The sequence below is a fragment of the Ascaphus truei genome, unplaced genomic scaffold, assembly GCF_040206685.1.
Source record: "Ascaphus truei isolate aAscTru1 unplaced genomic scaffold, aAscTru1.hap1 HAP1_SCAFFOLD_311, whole genome shotgun sequence".
NCBI lineage: Eukaryota > Metazoa > Chordata > Amphibia > Anura > Ascaphidae > Ascaphus > Ascaphus truei.
The window spans coordinates 296,947-317,693 of NW_027456082.1; the positions used below are offsets into that span (position 1 = coordinate 296,947).

The following is a 20,747-nucleotide window of genomic DNA, read 5'->3' on the forward strand; positions in this document are numbered from 1 at the left end:
AAAATCACGCCCTGCGCATCTCCGCTGACTGGCACTCCTAGAACAGTAAAAATACACATACTGTACATTTATTACACATGCAGTTAGATGCCACCATTGGGTTGAAGAGCTGACACTCACAATTCCCCAATATGGCTCAGGGGCACCCAGCTGGGCCAAATACCATTATTAATGGCCTGTCTACCCCTTCACCCTCACACTGTCATTGTATAGTTGTTAGTAACACTTTGTCATTGTGCGGTTGTGAGTAACACTATCATTGTGCAGTTGATAGTAACACTGCGTCATTGTGCGCTTGTTAGTAACACTGCGTCATTGTACGGTTCATAATAACACTGTGTCATTGTATAGTTGTCCCTAACGTTGTGTTGTTGTGTCTCTCTGCAGCTGCCCAGAAACAGATCTCTACATATACACCTCCCCGATGTGTACAGGGCGTGTGTTGAAGTCGGGTGTGTATGGGGGCGTAGGCGCTGCCATCGCCGTCCTGCTCATTGTCATTGTCACCGTGGGAATCCTCCTGTACAGGGCGAGACGCCCCAAGACCGGGTGAGAGCGGCACCTCTGTGTTTGTATGGATGTGTGTGTGCGTGTGTGTGCGTGTGTGTGCGCGTGTGTAAATAATTGCAGAAGTAAAAAAAATATTTATTAAAGTTTTTTTGTTTTTTTTAAATCTTATCTAGGACTTCCTTTCACTCGCACAACCCGTGCACACACATACACACACACATACACACACACACATATACACACACATTACCTGCAGCTCCCGGCACTATATACAGGAAAAGCTTGCGGCGCGTGCACGCGCGTTCGCATAGGAACGCACGGCCGTATATTAAGGCCGTTACACGGGTTGTGCTGTCCCTGCCTATGGCTGCCAGGCGAACGGGAAGTTGTGTCGCTGTGTAATTGATTTGTGTTGTGTTCTGTTGTATAGTTGTGTCATTAGGTTTTGTTATGTAGTTGCGCCATGTTTGTTGCATGGTTTGTGTGATTGTGTTTAGTGTCCCTATGTTTGTTGTGTAGGTGTTTGGTTGTGCATTTATGGCACTGTGTGGTGCTCATTCTGGTTGTGTATCTGTGTAATTTTGCTCCTTATGTAGTTGTTAGCTTGTAGCTGTGTGTGGTTTAGTTACTGTCACTTTGTGTAGTTGTCACTGTGTAATTGTGTAGCCAAGCTTTTGTGTCACTATGTGACTGCGTGGTTGTGTAGTTGTGTTACTGTGTGGTTGTGTAATTGGGTCACTGTGTAGTTGTGTCACTATGTTTTATTTTGTGGTCCCAGGGACGCGTTCTTCGCGGATAAGGAGGAGCAGTGGTTTGAGGATAACAATGATGAGTGGAACATTGAGCGAGGTTTCACCTTCCAGAATGCGGGGGCGATGGCAGGAGACGAGGGTACGTGCACAGAACCACAACCCCACAACATGACAACCCCACAACGTGACAACCCCACAACATGGGTACACAGGGGACGGGCTATGACATGTGGAATTTGATCTGACAGAAGTGTGAAATCATCTCAGTGTCACCCTTCGGGGGAGGGACAGGCTCATAGCTCCCTTCTGTCTGTGTCACTGTGTCACCCTGCGGGGGAGGGACAGGCTCATAGCTCCCTTCTGTCTGTGTCACTGTGTCACCCTGCGGGGGGAGTGACAGACTCATAGCTCCCTTCTGTCTGTGTCACTGTGTCACCCTGCGGGGGGAGGGACAGGCTCATATCCCCCTTCTGTCCGTGTCACTGTGTCACCCTGCGGGGGGAGGAACAGACTCATAGCTCCCTTCTGTCTGTGTCACTGTGTCACCCTGCGGGGGGAGGGACAGACTCATAGCTCCCTTCTGTCTGTGTCACTGTGTCACCCTGCGGGGGCATGGACAGACTCATAGCTCCTTTCTGTCTGTGTCACTGTGTCACCCTGCGGGGGCAGGGACAGACTCATAGCTCCCTTCTGTCTGTCTCACTGTGTCACCCTGCGGGGGGAGGGACAGACTCCTAGCTCCCTTCTGTCTGTGTCACTGTGTCACCCTGCGGGGGGAGGGACAGACTCATAGCTCCCTTCTGTCTGTGTCACTGTGTCACCCTGCGGGGGGAGAGACAGACTCATAGCTCCCTTCTGTCTGTGTCACTGTCACCCTGCAGGGGGAGGGACAGGCTCATAGCTCCCTTCTGTCTGTGTCACCCTGCAGGGGGAGAGACAGGCTCATAGCTCCCTTCTGCCTGTGTCACTGTGTCACCCTGCGGGGGGAGGGACAGACTCATAGCTCCCTTCTGTCTGTGTCACTGTGTCACCCTGCGGGGGGAGGGACAGACTCCTTGCTCCCTTCTGTCTGTGTCACTGTGTCACCCTGCGGGGGGAGGGACAGACTCATAGCTCCCTTCTGTCTGTGTGACTGCGTCACCAAGCGGGGGGAGGGACAGTCTCATAGCTCCCGTCTGTCTGTGTCACTGTGTCACCCTGCAGGGGGAGGGACAGGCTCATAGCTCCCTTCTGTCTGTGTCACTGTGTCACCCTGCGGGGGGAGGGACAGGCTCATATCCCCCTTCTGTCCGTGTCACTGTGTCACCCTGCGGGGGGAGGGACAGACTCATAGCTCCCTTCTGTCTGTGTCACTGTGTCACCCTGCGGGGGGAGGGACAGACTCATAGCTCCCTTCTGTCTGTGTCACTGTGTCACCCTGCGGGGGCAGGGACAGACTCATAGCTCCTTTCTGTCTGTGTCACTGTGTCACGCTGCGGGGGGAGGGACAGTCTCATAGCTCCCTTCTGTCTGTGTCACTGTGTCACCCTGCGAGGGGAGGGACAGGCTCATAGCTCCCTTCTGTCTGTGTCACTGTGTCACCCTGCGGGGGAGGGACAGGCTCATAGCTCCCTTCTGTCTGTGTCACTGTGTCACCCTGCGGGGGGAGTGACAGACTCATAGCTCCCTTCTGTCTGTGTCACTGTGTCACCCTGCGGAGGGAGGGACAGGCTCATATCCCCCTTCTGTCCGTGTCACTGTGTCACCCTGCGGGGGGAGGGACAGACTCATAGCTCCCTTCTGTCTGTGTCACTGTGTCACCCTGCGGGGGGAGGGACAGACTCATAGCTCCCTTCTGTCTGTGTCACTGTGTCACCCTGCGGGGGCAGGGACAGACTCATAGCTCCTTTCTGTCTGTGTCACTGTGTCACCCTGCGGGGGCAGGGACAGACTCATAGCTCCCTTCTGTCTGTCTCACTGTGTCACCCTGCGGGGGGAGGGACAGACTCCTAGCTCCCTTCTGTCTGTGTCACTGTGTCACCCTGCGGGGGGAGGGACAGACTCATAGCTCCCTTCTGTCTGTGTCACTGTGTCACCCTGCGGGGGGAGAGACAGACTCATAGCTCCCTTCTGTCTGTGTCACTGTCACCCTGCAGGGGGAGGGACAGGCTCATAGCTCCCTTCTGTCTGTGTCACCCTGCAGGGGGGGAGACAGGCTCATAGCTCCCTTCTGCCTGTGTCACTGTGTCACCCTGCGGGGGGAGGCAGACTCATAGCTCCCTTCTGTCTGTGTCACTGTGTCACCCTGCGGGGGGAGGGACAGACTCCTTGCTCCCTTCTGTCTGTGTCACTGTGTCACCCTGCGGGGGGAGGGACAGACTCATAGCTCCCTTCTGTCTGTGTGACTGTGTCACCAAGCGGGGGGAGGGACAGTCTCATAGCTCCCGTCTGTCTGTGTCACTGTCACCCTGCAGGGGGAGGGACAGGCTCATAGCTCCCTTCTGTCTGTGTCACCCTGCAGGGGGGGAGACAGGCTCATAGCTCCCTTCTGCCTGTGTCACTGTGTCACCCTGCGGGGGGAGGCAGACTCATAGCTCCCTTCTGTCTGTGTCACTGTGTCACCCTGCGGGGGGAGGGACAGACTCCTTGCTCCCTTCTGTCTGTGTCACTGTGTCACCCTGCGGGGGGAGGGACAGACTCATAGCTCCCTTCTGTCTGTGTGACTGTGTCACCAAGCGGGGGGAGGGACAGTCTCATAGCTCCCGTCTGTCTGTGTCACTGTGTCACCCTGCGGGGGGAGGGACAGGCTCATAGCTCCCTTCTGTCTGTGTCACTGTGTCACCCTGCGGGGGGAGGGACAGGCTCATATCCCCCTTCTGTCCGTGTCACTGTGTCACCCTGCGGGGGGAGGGACAGACTCATAGCTCCCTTCTGTCTGTGTCACTGTGTCACCCTGCGGGGGGAGGGACAGACTCATAGCTCCCTTCTGTCTGTGTCACTGTGTCACCCTGCGGGGGCAGGGACAGACTCATAGCTCCTTTCTGTCTGTGTCACTGTGTCACCCTGCGGGGGCAGGAACAGACTCATAGCTCCCTTCTGTCTGTCTCACTGTGTCACCCTGCGGGGGGAGGGACAGACTCCTAGCTCCCTTCTGTCTGTGTCACTGTGTCACCCTGCGGGGGGAGGGACAGACTCATAGCTCCCTTCTGTCTGTGTCACTGTGTCACCCTGCGGGGGGAGAGACAGACTCATAGCTCCCTTCTGTCTGTGTCACTGTCACCCTGCAGGGGGAGGGACAGGCTCATAGCTCCCTTCTGTCTGTGTCACCCTGCAGGGGGAGAGACAGGCTCATAGCTCCCTTCTGCCTGTGTCACTGTGTCACCCTGCGGGGGGAGGGACAGACACATAGCTCCCTTCTGTCTGTGTCACTGTGTCACCCTGCGGAGGGAGGGACAGGCTCATATCCCCCTTCTGTCCGTGTCACTGTGTCACCCTGCGGGGGGAGGGACAGACTCATAGCTCCCTTCTGTCTGTGTCACTGTGTCACCCTGCGGGGGGAGGGACAGACTCATAGCTCCCTTCTGTCTGTGTCACTGTGTCACCCTGCGGGGGCAGGGACAGACTCATAGCTCCTTTCTGTCTGTGTCACTGTGTCACCCTGCGGGGGCAGGGACAGACTCATAGCTCCCTTCTGTCTGTCTCACTGTGTCACCCTGCGGGGGGAGGGACAGACTCCTAGCTCCCTTCTGTCTGTGTCACTGTGTCACCCTGCGGGGGGAGGGACAGACTCATAGCTCCCTTCTGTCTGTGTCACTGTGTCACCCTGCGGGGGGAGAGACAGACTCATAGCTCCCTTCTGTCTGTGTCACTGTCACCCTGCAGGGGGAGGGACAGACTCATAGCTCCCTTCTGTCTGTGTCACTGTGTCACCCTGCGGGGGGAGAGACAGACTCATAGCTCCCTTCTGTCTGTGTCACTGTCACCCTGCAGGGGGAGGGACAGGCTCATAGCTCCCTTCTGTCTGTATCACCCTGCAGGGGGGGAGACAGGCTCATAGCTCCCTTCTGCCTGTGTCACTGTGTCACCCTGCGGGGGGAGGCAGACTCATAGCTCCCTTCTGTCTGTGTCACTGTGTCACCCTGCGGGGGGAGGGACAGACTCCTTGCTCCCTTCTGTCTGTGTCACTGTGTCACCCTGCGGGGGGAGGGACAGACTCATAGCTCCCTTCTGTCTGTGTGACTGTGTCACCAAGCGGGGGGAGGGACAGTCTCATAGCTCCCGTCTGTCTGTGTCACTGTGTCACCCTGCGGGGGGAGGGACAGGCTCATAGCTCCCTTCTGTCTGTGTCACTGTGTCACCCTGCGGGGGGAGGGACAGGCTCATATCCCCCTTCTGTCCGTGTCACTGTGTCACCCTGCGGGGGGAGGGACAGACTCATAGCTCCCTTCTGTCTGTGTCACTGTGTCACCCTGCGGGGGGAGGGACAGACTCATAGCTCCCTTCTGTCTGTGTCACTGTGTCACCCTGCGGGGGCAGGGACAGACTCATAGCTCCTTTCTGTCTGTGTCACTGTGTCACCCTGCGGGGGCAGGGACAGACTCATAGCTCCCTTCTGTCTGTCTCACTGTGTCACCCTGCGGGGGGAGGGACAGACTCCTAGCTCCCTTCTGTCTGTGTCACTGTGTCACCCTGCGGGGGGAGGGACAGACTCATAGCTCCCTTCTGTCTGTGTCACTGTGTCACCCTGCGGGGGGAGAGACAGACTCATAGCTCCCTTCTGTCTGTGTCACTGTCACCCTGCAGGGGGAGGGACAGGCTCATAGCTCCCTTCTGTCTGTGTCACCCTGCAGGGGGAGAGACAGGCTCATAGCTCCCTTCTGCCTGTGTCACTGTGTCACCCTGCGGGGGGAGGGACAGACACATAGCTCCCTTCTGTCTGTGTCACTGTGTCACCCTGCGGGGGGAGGGACAGGCTCATAGCTCCCTTCTGTCTGTGTCACTGTGTCACCCTGCGGGGGGAGGGACAGACTCATAGCTCCCTTCTGTCTGTGTCACTGTGTCACCGTGCGGGGGAGGGACAGACTCATAGCTCCCTTCTGTCTGTGTCACTGTCACCCTGCAGGGGGAGGGACAGGCTCATAGCTCCCTTCTGTCTGTGTCAACCTGCGGGGGGGAGGGACCCTTCTGTCCGTGTCACTGTGTCAACCTGCAGTGTCTCACTTTCTTCCCTTCCATACAGACACCTCTAAGAGCAGTTATTCTTCCAATAAATCCGTCTTCCGACCTTCACTGGAAAATGTAGACACAACCATCCAGGTAAATAAAGAGATTTTTATTATCCCATATCCTCTACTTTTCTCTCGTCCTCATCTACAGAATCTCTCCTCTGTTCGGACACTTTTACCCCCTCCTATCCTCACTTTGCACTCCTTTTCCCCTTCTCTGGCCCTCTTCTCCAACATTAGCCCTCCCTAACCCCCCTGCTGGCCCTCCCTCCCCTACGATGGAGCTCCCTCCCCAAGCTGGCTGACCCGCCCTCCCCTACGCTGGCTGACCCTCCCCTCCGTTGGCCCTCCCTCCCCTCCGCTGGCCCTCCCTCCCCTCCGCTGGCCCTCCCTCCCCTACGCTGGCTGAACCGCCCTCCCCTACGCTGGCTGGCCCTCCCTTCCCTCCGTTGGCACTCCCTCCCCTCCGTTGGCCCTCCCTCCCCTCCACTGGCCCTCCCTCCCCTACGCTGGCTGACCCGCCCTCCCCTATGCTGGCTGGCCCTCCCTCCCCTACGCTGGCCCTCCCTCCCCTCCGTTGGCCCTCCCTCCCCTCCGCTTGCCCCCCCTCCCCTGCGTTGGCTGGCCCTCCCTCCCCTATGCTGGCTGGCCCTCCCTCCCCTACGCTGGCCCTCCCTCCCCTCCGTTGGCCCTCCCTCCCCTCCGCTGGCCCTCCCTCCCCTGCGTTGGCTGGCCCTCCCTCCCCTACGCTGGCTGGCCCTCCCTCCGCTATGATGGCTGGCCCTCCCTCCCCTCCGCTGGCTGGCCCTCCCTCCCCTCCGCTGGCTGGACCTCCCTTCCGCTGGCTGGCCCTCCCTCCCCTCTGCTGGCTGTACCTGCCTCCCTCCCGTACACTGGCTGGCCCTCCTCCCCCTATGCTGGCTGGCCCTCCTTCCCCTACGCTGGCTTGCCCTTCCTCCCCTACGCTGGCGGCCCTCCCTCCTCTACGATGGCTGGCCCTTCCTCCCCTACTCTGGTTGGCCCTCCCTCCCCTACGCTGGCCCTCCCTCCCCTGGCTGGACCTCCCTCCCCTCTGCTGGACGGCCCTCCCTCCCCTCCGCTGGCTGGCCCTCCCTCCCCTCTGCTGGCTGGCCCTCCCTCCCCTCCGCTGGCTGGCCCTCCCTCCCCTCCCCTGGCTGGCCCTCCCTCTCCTCCGCTGGCTGGCCCTCCCTCCCCTCCGCTGGCTGGCCCTCCCTCCCCTCCGCTGGCTGGCCCTCCCTCCCCTCCGCTGGCCCTCCCTCCCCTTCACTGGCTGGCCCTTCCTCCCCTACATTGGCTGGCCCTTCCTCCCCTACTCTGGCTGGCCCTCCCTCCCCTCCGCTGGCCCTCCCTCCCCTCCGCTGGCTGGCCCTTCCTCCCCTCTGCTGGCCCTCCCCCCCCTCCGCTGGCCCTCCCTCCCCTCCGCTGGCTGGCCCTTCCTCCCCTACACTGGCTGGCCCTTCCTCCTCTACTCTGGCTGGCCCTTCCTCCCCTACTCTGGCTGGCCCTCCCTCCCCTACTCTGGCCCTCCCTCCCCTACGCTGGCCCTCCCTCCCCTACGCTGGCTGACCCTCCCTCCCCTCCGCTGGCCCTCCCCTCCGCTGGCTGGCCCTTCCTCCCCTCTGCTGGCCCTCCACCCCCTCCGCTGGCCCTCCCTCCCCTCCGCTGGCTGGCCCTTCCTCCCCTACACTGGCTGGCCCTTCCTCCTCTACTCTGGCTGGCCCTTCCTCCCCTACTCTGGCTGGCCCTCCCTCCCCTACTCTGGCCCTCCCTCCCCTACGCTGGCCCTCCCTCCCCTACGCTGGCTGACCCTCCCCTCCGCTGGCCGGCCCTCCCTCGCCTCTGCTGGCCCTCCCTCCCCTCCGCTGGGCGGCCCTCCCGCCCCTACGCTGGCCTTCCCTCCCTCCCCTCCGCCGGCCCTCCCTCCCACCCCTCCGCTGGCCCTCCCTCCCCTCCGCTGGCCGGCCCTCCCTCCCCTACTCTTGTCAGTCTTTCTCTCCCTCTCCAAATCCTAGTTGCCTCTTGTTAGAGAACGAATGGCAGATATCTACGAAGCCGCAGACCCCGTTAGATCATTAGGTTCCTCTCATGTACAGTACGAGACTTCTGTTTCATCCCAATCATTATTACATTCCCTTACTGTGTCATCCTCTACCACCTGTGCTGGGGTGTGGCTCCATGAATCCACCACTCTTTCTGTGAAGAAGTAGTCCCTCTCTCACTTCCCCTGAGCCGACCACCCCCTTTCCCACCCTTCCCTTCTCCCGCTCCTCCTCACCTCTCTCTTCCCCCTCCTGCCCAGGTGAAAATTCAGCGGCCGGAAATCTCCCAAGCATGACCCAGCCCTGCCCCAAAACCACCCCCTCTCTCACACCGAAACCCAACCACAAAGGTGGGGGAGAAGGCAACACAGCGAGGAGGGTGACGCCCAAGGCACTGTGGCTCCTGGGGGCCACATCCAGAGAGTGTGAGGAGTGGCCCCCGGAACAGCAGAGACTGAGGAGTGGCCCCAGGAACAGCAGAGACTGAGGAGTGGCCCCCCGGAACAGCAGACAGCAATGAGTGGACGCCGGAACAGTAGAGTTAGGAGTGGCCCCCAGGAGAGTGAAGTCTGGCCCCCAGCACAGCAGAGAGTGTGGTATGGCCCCTGAAAAGAGCAGAGCGCGCTGCGGGCCAAGCGGTGCCTTTTGATCCCTATGTTATGGCTTTACAGCCCTGTAATTGTCCCTTGTACTGTACAGTGTGTGTTGTTGTACACGCTCAGAGGATGTCACCGGGCAACGGGCAGGGGGGGGGGGCCTATCTGAGACGCACCTTGTCCTGCACCTACATAACTACAGCAATGATTATAAGGAGAGAGCAGAAGAGGTTCAAGGTGAGAGAAGCAGGGAGAGGTGAGAGAAGATAGGGAGGGAGAGACGTGGCCAGAGAGGATACAGGGAGGGAGAGGATAGAGAGAGGGAGAAAATAGAGAGAGGCTAGAGTGGGTGGAGGAGAGATGGAGTGAGGGAAGCCGATAGGCAGCAATTTCTAGTTAATATCACACTCACAGGAACGACCTCCCACCCCCAGGAGTGGGGGGGGGGGGGGGTTAAGATGTCACTGCGTTGCTGTGTACTGGATCAGGCCTCTTCTCCACCCCCCTCCCCCCCCTGCCATTGCCATGAACTGGACCCTGTCTCCATCCCCACTCCTCCCCCACGTTCTCTGTACCCTGTCTCTCTGCCCCCTCCCCCATGTTATCTGTGCCCTGTCTCTCTGCCCCCCCACTCCTCCCCCACGTTCTCTGTACCCTGTCTCTCTGCCCCCCCCCCCACTCCTCCCCCACGTTCTCTGTACCCTGTCTCTCTGCCCCCCCCCCACTCCTCCCCCACGTTCTCTGTACCGTCTCTCTGCCTCCCCCCACGTTCTCTGTACCCTGTCTCTCTGCCCCCCCCCCCACTCCTCCCCCACGTTCTCTGTACCCTGTCTCTCTGCCCCCCCCCACTCCTCCCCCACGTTCTCTGTACCCTGTCTCTCTGCCCCCCCCCACTCCTCCCCCACGTTCTCTGTACCCTGTCTCTCTGCCCCCCACTCCTCCCCCACGTTCTCTGTACCCTGTCTCAGCCCCCCCCCATGCTGCAGTCACTTTATCTCTCATATATATTTATAACTTTTTTTTTGTCATTTACATAATTCTATAATTTATTTGATTTAAACCAGAGTTTTATATTAAACGAGAAAAAATAGTAATGTGTTTGTCATAACCTATGTATAAAAGGGGAGTGTATATACACACACACATCTATCTAAAATATATTATAATATATATATATATATACACACACACACGTTTTAAGTTATGGTGGGTGAAAAAGGCAACAAGAAACCTCCACCGTTTTGCATATAGCAAATAAAGAATATCACTTGTGAGCACATTCACATGTCTTAGACAGGTCTGCACCCCCCGCCTTTCACCATTATCCCCCAGCACACAGTGCTCCCACTGCAGCAAGGGATTCTGGGAAATGACATGCAGCCCCACCTTTCACCATTATCACCCAGCACACAGTGCTCCCACTGCAGCAAGGGATTCTGGGAAATGGCATGCAAATGAGCACACGTGTCACCTTTTGCCTGAAAACCCATTGTTACATGGAGCCCATATAAGCTAATGCTCGCTGCTAACACAGCTTTAAAGCACAGCTTGGGAATCAGATGCAAAGCCAGAGGAATATATATATATTTTTTACACAGCACTCTGTATGTTACACTGTGAGAATATAAATCGCTCTGTGCCCTGCGTTCACGTGATTTGTGTTCTGTCTTATGATGCCCTCTAGTGGTCACTTAGAGAATGTCGTTTTTGTAACTGGACAATTTACTGTTATTCGTGTAGGAAGCTGTTCACACCGTCGGCCCTTCGGCCCAGATCCACATAGCACCGGTATTGTTTTAACTCATTACGTGCCAGCGGGTAGCTTCAAAGCTCTGCAACGCTGCGTTACAGCAGCAATGCTACATTCCCCCCCTCTCACATACGGCACGCCTGTGAGCATGTGATCTGTATACGGGACAAGGGTTAATACACAGCTCGCAAGCGCTCCTACTTCTCACCTTCACAAAGGTCCCTCAAAGAACCAATATCTCCCCTCACTCCGCCCCCATATACCACCTGTCACGAACAGCGCACAAGTGAGCACGTAACTTAGATATGTAACCAGGGTTAAAGCTGTCGGTATTCCCCCCCTCCCCCTTTAATATGCGCATCAATACAATCCACACAATGATAAGTCATTACCTAAGTTGCCGATCGTTCCGTTCTCCTGTGATCGATCGGCGAAGATTCGGCTCGGGGGGGGGGTTCACTAAATGGCTGTCGGTGCGGCAGAAGAGGACCAAAGATGCAAATTTCTGCGGGGGAAGATCATGTGACCAGGCAGTCACTAGATACAATTGGTGCACTGCTAGAGAGAGGGCGGGGCTCAAAAAGGGGTGTGTGCCAGAGCCTGTTTCAGAAGAGGAAGGGGATGTGACTTTGTAAATGGTTGCTATAGAAAAATAAATGCTTGTTACATTATAATACATTAAAAATGTCTTTCAGAGTTGTTTTTTTTTTTACATGCTACAAGTATTTTCTCAGAGTACTGAACTGATTTATTAAAAACACACATGCAGCATATTGCTTGGTCTGCAGCTTTAATACACACTCTAGCCAACTCGCCTTTCTTCTGCGCAAGGTACTTACAATGAGTTAAAATTAACCCCTTACTCCATTGCAATAATATCTATCTGCTTCCACCACCCAAGAACTATGCAAAATATATCATTAATATATCTCTGCCAGGGTCTCGGGTCCCTGTTAAATATAGGGGGAAAAAAACTATGCACTTAACACACAAAAATCCGTTGTAGCTAAATGTGTCCGAACATGTAAATACTCTGTCCAGAGCGTGCAACAGTTACTTCAGAGCCCAAAGCATCACTTTTTAAAGAATAGTTTCATATTTATATCTATACTATAATTCTAAGTTGGATTCCGTTTGTATGTCAGAAGCATCGAAATCTCACAAACGGCACCACGTAGCACCACGAAACTTTCACTGTACATTCTGCGGCGGATTTGTAGGTCAACGCAACTATTTTGGGCTTCACATGTCACTCACCAGCCAAGTTATGGACATTCTAATGTCAGGCAAAAACCTTAGTGCTGGAACAGAGGGGCGGGGGGCGTGGCTACTAAGGGAGGGGGCGTGTCCTTGCCTGTGACGGAGCTGTGCGTGTCATGTGCAGTGAATGTGATTCTCTGCCGGGGCTCCGTGGAGAAGTGTCCCTCCGCTCTCCTCCTCCCTCCTATCCCCCTTCCCCTCCTCTCCCCCCTCCGCTCTCCCTCCTCGGAGCTGCTCTAGCAGCCCGGCACTTGGGAGGGGGGGAAGGAGGGGGGGCTGCTGCTTCTTCTCCTTACATGTGAGCTGAGGTAGGGAGAGAGGCTGCTTTTGCTTGCTGCAAACTTAGTGTGTGTGTATGTGTGACACTTTGTGTGTGGCACTGTGTGTGTGTGGCACTGTGTGTGTGTGGCACTGGGGGAGGGGCTTGGGCGGGGACATATATTCAGTATTACATTCCATGGGCGAAGCCGGGTACAAAAGCTAGTATATATATATATATATATATATATATATATAAAGAAAAAAATGTGTTGCGCTATCCGATTTAAGGAAAATATGAATAGGTGTAACTACCACTTAAATAAAATATTTTAGTGTTAATAGTGCGGCTGCCTATCCAGTGATTCTGAGCACCCGGGACAGAGAAAAATATACAGAATGAAAAGAACAGCACTAGAGGGCGCCTAAACATATAAGAGCAATTGTAACATCAACTGTATACAGGCATACCTCGGTTTAAGGACACTCACTTTAAGGACACTCGCGAGTAAGTACATATCGCCCAATAGGCTAACGACAGCTCACGCATGCGCCTGTCAGCACGTCCTGAACAGCAATACCGGCTCCTTACCTGCACCGAAGCTGTGCGCAAGTGGGGAGACTATAGAGCCTGTTACGCATACGTTATTTACATCAGTTATGCATGTATATGACGATTGCAGTACAGTGAATGCATCAATAAGTGGGAAAAAGGTAGTGCTTCACTTTAAATACATTTTCACTATACATACATGATCCGGTCCCATTGCGTACGTTAATGCGGGGTATGCCTGTATAGTGCTAATAAAATAGAACCAAACAATATCACCGTGGTTGTGATATACACGCAAGGAGTCCAACTTAATCCATACGTGCTTGATGTGATGGTATTCAGCACATGTAAGAAAAGAGAAAAAAACAACATAGTGTAATACTGTTACACCAGCGTTTCGCAGACGGTGGGCCGCGACCGGCACCGGGCCACGAAAGCAAAATGCCGGGTCGCCTAAAAAAAAAACTCTCGAAAACCTAGGGGGTTTCGTTTTTTGGGTTTTCGTTTTTTTCCCCCGACACTCGAGTAAATAGCGTTGAATCGGGACTGTTGAATAAATAATTCAATGAAATCGAGACGAACGACGCGCTCCGTCCGCGCCGTTTCGGAGTCTCGTCGCTCGCGGCAAGGCAGCCCAACCAATGGCCAGGCTGCGCGGTCGGCGGGAGAGGCGCGCGACTTGCGATCTGGTTGCCGGTTGAAGCTCCGTAGTAGTACGTTCAGTCAGTTTCATTGGGAAACATTCTGAGGTGCGGTGACGTGGGAGACTGTAGGATCCGGGTAATCGCGAGAACACGCAACACCCGGAAGTCACGCAGTCGCGTTGTGGCGTCGGTGTGTCCCAGTGCGCGGGGCCGGACGCTCACTATTTTAGTGGGTCACGAAGGAGAAGTATAACAATAACCGGGCCACGGAAACAAAAAAGTTCTGTGTTAAACTAAAGCAGGCTAAACTACATAAATAAGGAACATACTGTATAATTCCTCAGAGGTAGGAAAAAAGATCCAGAAAGGAAGATAAAAAAAAGGAACATTTAATACTGAAATATAAAACACAGGTGCTGTCAGCCAAATGAATCTACTCCTCCCGTCCGCTAAGACAGTAGGAAATGTGCCTTCAATGCGTTCTTTGCTGGGTTTGCCGTCAGCGCTCCGCAGACCGGGAAGTCCCGTCGGCACTCGTTGCAGGCCAGCCGGTGGCCAGGTGGCTCCTCCAACTCCGCGGGTCTCTCTCGGCCAATCCCCCTCCTACTGGTGTCCAACTTGTTGTTTGGAATCCGTCCTGTTGTTGCTGCGCCCGCTAGTGTTGATAGTGCAGCGGGACTCCAGGAAACAGATCCCAGGCAGACCGCCAAAGGCTGAGCAAACGTCCTCCAAGACATGATTGCGCAAGCATGTGCACGTTGATCCGCGATGACGTAGGGGATATGGTAGCTCCGCCCTACGCGTTTCACGGGTACCTCCGCTTTCCTCAGGGGCTTAGTGTATGGAAATTAGACCTGTCCTAGCTTCTTAAATAGTCCAGCAATTTGCTTATTAAAGGAGACACACTACCAAAAAGGTAATCATACCTAACTGAGTAATCTAGTAGACATACCAAACAACGAGTTGGACACCAGTAGGAGGGGGATTGGCCGAGAGAGACCTGCGGAGTCGGAGGAGCCATCCGGCCACCAGCTGGTCTGGAGCGAGTGCCGACAGGACTTTCCTGACGTTATTAGATGGGTATCTGGTAGTGACAGGGTTATTAGGCGGGTATTTGGTAGTGAGAGGGTTATTAGGCGGGTATCTGGCAGTGACAGGGTAATTAGGCGGGTATCTGGTAGTGAGAGGGTTATTAGGCGGGTATCTGGCAGTGACAGGGTTATTAGGCGGGTAGCTGGCAGTGAGAGGGTTATTAGGCGGGTAGCTGGCAGTGACAGGGTTATTAGGCGGGTAGCTGGCAGTGAGAGGGTTATTAGGCGGGTAGCTGGCAGTGAGAGGGTTATTAGGTGGGTAGCTGGCAGTGAGAGGGTTATTAGGCGGGTAGCTGGCAGTGAGAGGGTTATTAGATGGGTATCTGGCAGTGAGAGGGTTATTAGGTGGGTAACTGGCAGTGAGAGGGTTATTAGGTGGGTATCTGGCAGTGAGAGGGTTATTAGGCGGGTAGCTGGCAGTGAGAGGGTTATTAGGTAGGTATCTGGCAGTGAGAGGGTTATTAGGTGGGTAGCTGGCAGTGACAGGGTTATTAGGTGGGTAGCTGGCAGTGACAGGGTTATTAGGCGGGTAGCTGGCAGTGACAGGGTTATTAGGCGGGTATCTGGCAGTGACAGGGTTATTAGGCGGGTATCTGGCAGTGAGAGGGTTATTAGGTGGGTACCTGGCAGTGAGAAGGTTATTAGGTGGGTAGCTGGCAGTGACAGGGTTATTAGGTGGGTAGCTGGCAGTGACAGGGTTATTAGGTGGTATCTGGCAGTGACAGGGTTATTAGGCGGGTATCTGGCAGTGACAGGGTTATTAGGCGGGTATCTGGCAGTGGGAGGGTTATTAGGCGGGTATCTGGCAGTGGGAGGGTTATTAGGCGGGTATCTGGCAGTGACAGGGTTATTAGGCGGGTATCTGGCAGTGACAGGGTTATTAGGTGGGTATCTGGCAGTGAGAGGGTGATTAGGTGGGTAGCTGGCAGTGAGAGGGTTATTAGGCTGGTATCTGGCAGTGACAGGGTTATTAGGCGGGTATGTGGCAGTGACAGGGTTATTAGGCGGGTATCTGGCAGTGACAGGGTTATTAGGTGGGTAGCTGGCAGTGACAGGGTTATTAGGTGGGTATGTGGCAGTGAGAGGGTTATTAGGCTGGTATCTGGCAGTGAGAGGGTTATTAGGTGGGTATCTGGCAGTGAGAGGGTTATTAGGTGGGTATGTGGTAGTGAGAGGGTTATTAGGTGGGTATGTGGCAGTGAGAGGGTTATTAGGCGGGTATCTGGCAGTGACATGGTTATTAGGCTGGTATGTGGCAGTGACAGGGTTATTAGGCGGGTATCTGGCAGTGACAGGGTTATTAGGCTGGTATGTGGCAGTGAGAGGGTTATTAGATGGGTATCTGGCAGTGAGAGGGTTATTAGGCTGGTATCTGGCAGTGACAGGGTTATTAGGCTGGTATGTGGCAGTGACAGGGTTATTAGGCGGGTATCTGGCAGTGACAGGGTTATTAGGTGGGTATCTGGCAGTGACAGGGTTATTAGGTGGGTATCTGGCAGTGAGAGGGTTATTAGGTGGTTATCTGGCAGTGAGAGGGTTATTAGGTGGGTATCTGCGCAGTGAGAGGGTTATTAGGTGGGTATCTGGCAGTGAGAGGGTTATTAGGTGGGTATCTGGCAGTGAGAGGGTGATTAGGCGGGTAGCTGGCAGTGACAGGGTTATTAGGCGGGTAGCTGGCAGTGAGAGGGTTATTAGGTGGGAAGCTGGCAGTGAGAGGGTTAGTAGGCGGGTATCTGGCAGTCACAGGGTGATTAGGTGGGTAGCTGGCAGTGAGAGGGTTATTAGGCGGATATCTGGCAGTGACAGGGTTATTAGGTGGGTAGCTGGCAGTGAGAGGGTTATTAGGCGGGTATCTGGCAGTGACAGGGTTATTAGACGGGTATCTGGCAGTGAGAGGGTTATTAGACGGGTATCTGGCAGTGAGAGGGTTATTAGGTGGGTATCTGGCAGTGAGAGGGTTATTAGGTGGGTATCTGGCAGTGAGAGGGTTATTAGGTGGTTAGCTGGCAGTGAGAGGGTGATTAGGCGGGTAGCTGGCAGTGACAGGGTTATTAGGCGGGTATCTGGCAGTGAGAGGGTTATTAGGTGGGTAGCTGGTAGTGAGAGGGTTATTAGGCGGGTATCTGGCAGTGAGAGGGTGATTAGGCGGGTAGCTGGCAGTGAGAGGGTGATTAGGTGGGTATCTGGCAGTGAGAGGGTTATTAGGTGGTTAGCTGGCAGTGAGAGGGTTATTAGGCGGGTATCTGGCAGTGAGAGGGTGATTAGGTGGTTAGCTGGCAGTGACAGGGTTATTAGGCGGGTATGTGGCAGTGAGAGGGTTATTAGGCGGGTAGCTGGCAGTGACAGGGTTATTAGGCGGGTAGCTGGCAGTGAGAGGGTGATTAGGTGGGTATTTGGCAGTGAGAGGGTTATTAGGTGGGTATCTGGCAGTGACAGGGTTATTAGGTGGGTATTTGGCAGTGAGAGGTTTATTAGGTGGGTATGTGGCAGTGAGAGGGTGATTAGGCGGGTAGCTGGCAGTGAGAGGGTTATTAGGCGGGTATGTGGCAGTGAGAGGGTGATTAGGTGGGTAGCTGGCAGTGAGAGGGTTATTAGGTGGGTATGTGGCAGTGAGAGGGTTATTAGGCGGGTATGTGGCAGTGAGAGGGTTATTAGGCGGGTATGTGGCAGTGACAGGGTTATTAGGTGGGTATGTGGCAGTGAGAGGGTGATTAGGTGGGTAGCTGGCAGTGAGAGGGTGATTAGGTGGGTATCTGGCAGTGAGAGGGTTATTAGGTGGGTAGCTGGCAGTGAGAGGGTGATTAGGTGGTTAGCTGGCAGTGACAGGGTTATTAGGCGGGTATGTGGTAGTGAGAGGGTGATTAGGTGGGTAGCTGGCAGTGAGAGGGTTATTAGGCGGGTATGTGGCAGTGAGAGGGTGATTAGGTGGGTATCTGGCAGTGAGAGGGTTATTAGACGGGTATCTGGCAGTGAAAGGGTTATTAGGTGGGTATCTGGCAGTGAGAGGGTTATTAGGTAGGTATCTGGCAGTGAGAGGGTTATTAGGCGGGTAGCTGGCAGTGAGAGGGTGATTAGGCGGGTAGCTGGCAGTGAGAGGGTGATTAGGTGGATACCTGGCAGTGAGAGGGTGATTAGGTGGGTAGCTGGCAGTGAGAGGGTTATTAGGTGGGTATGTGGCAGTGAGAGGGTGATTAGGCGGGTATCTGGCAGTGAGAGGGTTATTAGGTGGGTATGTGGCAGTGAGAGGGTGATTAGGCGGGTATCTGGCAGTGAGAGGGTTATTAGGCTGGTATCTGGCAGTGAGAGGGTGATTAGGCGGGTATCTGGCAGTGAGAGGGTTATTAGGTGGGTATCTGGCAGTGAGAGGGTTATTAGGCGGGTATCTGGCAGTGAGAGGGTTATTAGGTGGGTATCTGGCAGTGAGAGGGTTATTAGGTGGGTATCTGGCAGTGAGAGGGTTATTAGGTGGGTATCTGGCAGTGAGAGGGTTATTAGGCGGGTATCTGGCAATGAGAGGGTTATTAGGTGGGTATCTGGCAGTGAGAGGGTTATTAGGTGGGTATCTGGCAGTGAGAGGGTTATTAGGTGGGTATCTGGCAGTGAGAGGGTTATTAGGTAGGTATCTGGCAGTGAGAGGGTTATTAGGTGGGTATCTGGCAGTGAGAGGGTGATTAGGTGGGTATCTGGCAGTGAGAGGGTTATTAGGCGGTTATGTGGCAGTGAGAGGGTGATTAGGCGGGTAGCTGGCAGTGACAGGGTTATTAGGCGGGTATGTGGCAGTGAGAGGGTGATTAGGTGGTTAGCTGGCAGTGACAGGGTTATTAGGCGGGTATATGGCAGTGAGAAGGTTATTAGGCGGGTATGTGGCAGTGAGAGGATTATTAGGCGGGTAGCTGGCAGTGACAGGGTTATTAGGCGGGTATCTGGCAGTGACAGGGTTATTAGGCGGGTATGTGGCAGTGAGAGGGTGATTAGGCGGGTAGCTGGCAGTGAGAGGGTGATTAGGTGGGTATGTGGCAGTGAGAGGGTTATTAGGTGGGTATGTGGCAGTGAGAGGGTTATTAGGTGGGTATCTGGCAGTGAGAGGGTTATTAGGTGGGTACCTGGCAGTGACAGGGTTAAGTGGGTTACTGGCAGAGAGACATTCCTGCTGCCAAATTAGTGAGAATCTGCTGATATTGTGAAAGGCTTTGCCCTGAGTAATGTGTGAGCGGGGGAGGCTGGCACTGCTGCTGCCCGCAGGGTGAAAGCCACAGGGTCACCACATATAGGACTAGTTATAGTTACCAGCTCCTGTCACACAGAGAACTAGTGGCACACACCACGTCACATAACACGTGTGGGTAACAAGACTAGTTATAGTTACCAATTAATGTTACATAAAGAACTAGTTAAAACACACAGTATCACACCATACGTGAGGGACTAGTTATAGTTACCAACTCATGTTACATATGGAACTAGTTATACACACTATCACACCACACATGTGGGACTAGTTATAATTACCAATTCATCTTACATAGTTACATAGTAATTACATAGTCACATAGTAGTTACATAGTCACATAGTTACATAGTAGTTACATAGTCACATAGTTGCATAGTCACATAGTTGATGAGGTTGAAAAAAAGACAGGCGTCCATCAAGTTCAACCTCTGCTAAATTTAGACGACAGATACTTATCCTATATCTGTACTTACAGTATGTGTTATGTTACATACAGAACTGGTTAAACGCACAGTATCACACCACATATTAGGGACTAGTTATAGTCAGTTATTTCTGCCACATGTGATTAGTTACAGTAGCCTCCATCTAACACACACACACACACACAACTAGTTATCAGTTATCGGTTCCTTCTGCAGTTTTCCCGTCACACACACAGATAACTAGCAATACCTCCGCTGAGCAGCAGGTGGTGCTGCAATGCATAGACCACAGGGAGAGGGTATTTACACGATGCACACTGTAAACATGCTATATCTATAGGGTCACCAGCTCTTTCTACGTTAGAAACGTCGGTCTACATTCTACACTACACTGCCTGGGGTACACAGATACACCAATGTTACATTATATGGTGGATAGTACAAAATACCTGAGATCTGCCATACTGGCAGTTTGATATTCAATTCTACAGTACCAATTGCATAGTCTTTGTGGTAAGGCAAGCTTTGGTATTAACCCCTTACTAATTGATATCACATCTGGACTTATACCTACCATCTACTCTTTTTATGTATATAGTGTAATCCATACTACCTACTGGGCTAGTGTGAGACTTAAAGAGTATCTAATTAGATCTGTATTTTGAGTACAATAGTACTCCCACCACATATGGATAATGGTTACTATATGATACATGGGACCGCAGGAGATAAGGAGTGTTTTGCCAGCAGTCTAATTATAGCTATCCAGTGGCAATTAAATCCAGTGGCAATTAATCCCTCTTTTTCTCCGGATCTCCTCCGTGGGGAACAATTTTATGAAATTTAACCATTTAGTGTGTATTAATTGATGTAATAAAACGTTTTTGTTTTGGTCACTGTAAGAGACGTGTTCAGAGGTATGCAATGGAGACTGTTTTAAAGGTGAAATTAAAATTAGGCTTTATTGCGCCTGTCCCTTTAACATAGCAAAACATCTGAAAATAAGCCAAACAAAAACCTATCTCCGCTTTGGAGACTATCTACACATGTAGCTCAGCCCTCTCTGACTGAGTTGGTTAGCTAAGCTATTTACCAGCCCCAAAATATAAACATATATACAGATATGTACCAGTTCCAAAAGAAAGTCTTATCTGTCTCCTGAAGCTGTAGGGGAAGTCCTCTCTGCTATCTTGGGTAAGCACCTTTGTGTGCTACAGCAATGTTTGTCCAGGTTTTGAGGTCTGGTCCCCTTGTCTTGCTATCAGCATTACAGTCCAGTCCTTCTGCAGCTCAAGACAGCCGTTCCTCTGGTCAGTCCCCCCAATTGTGAGACTCAGGAATCTCTCTTCCGGTCTCAAAGGCAGGCTATTCTAACAAACCTCTAATCAGCCAGGTGGTGTTGGTTAATTGACT

At 53.7% G+C, this 20,747-nt stretch overlaps 1 protein-coding gene across 1 annotated transcript in view; it reads left to right on the forward strand.

Moving 5' to 3' along the window:
• LOC142483238 (uncharacterized) overlaps positions 1 to 11,562 on the forward strand; it is a 71,857-nt gene extending 60,295 nt beyond the window's left edge. Inside the window, exons 40-43 of the mRNA XM_075583301.1 lie at positions 388 to 549; positions 1,289 to 1,401; positions 6,481 to 6,557; positions 8,787 to 11,562. Of these exons, the coding sequence (XP_075439416.1) occupies positions 388 to 549; positions 1,289 to 1,401; positions 6,481 to 6,557; positions 8,787 to 8,822 (388 nt within the window). The 3' untranslated portion in view covers positions 8,823 to 11,562. The remainder of the gene's footprint in view (positions 1 to 387; positions 550 to 1,288; positions 1,402 to 6,480; positions 6,558 to 8,786) is intronic.
• The last annotated feature ends 9,185 nt before the right edge of the window (positions 11,563 to 20,747 follow it).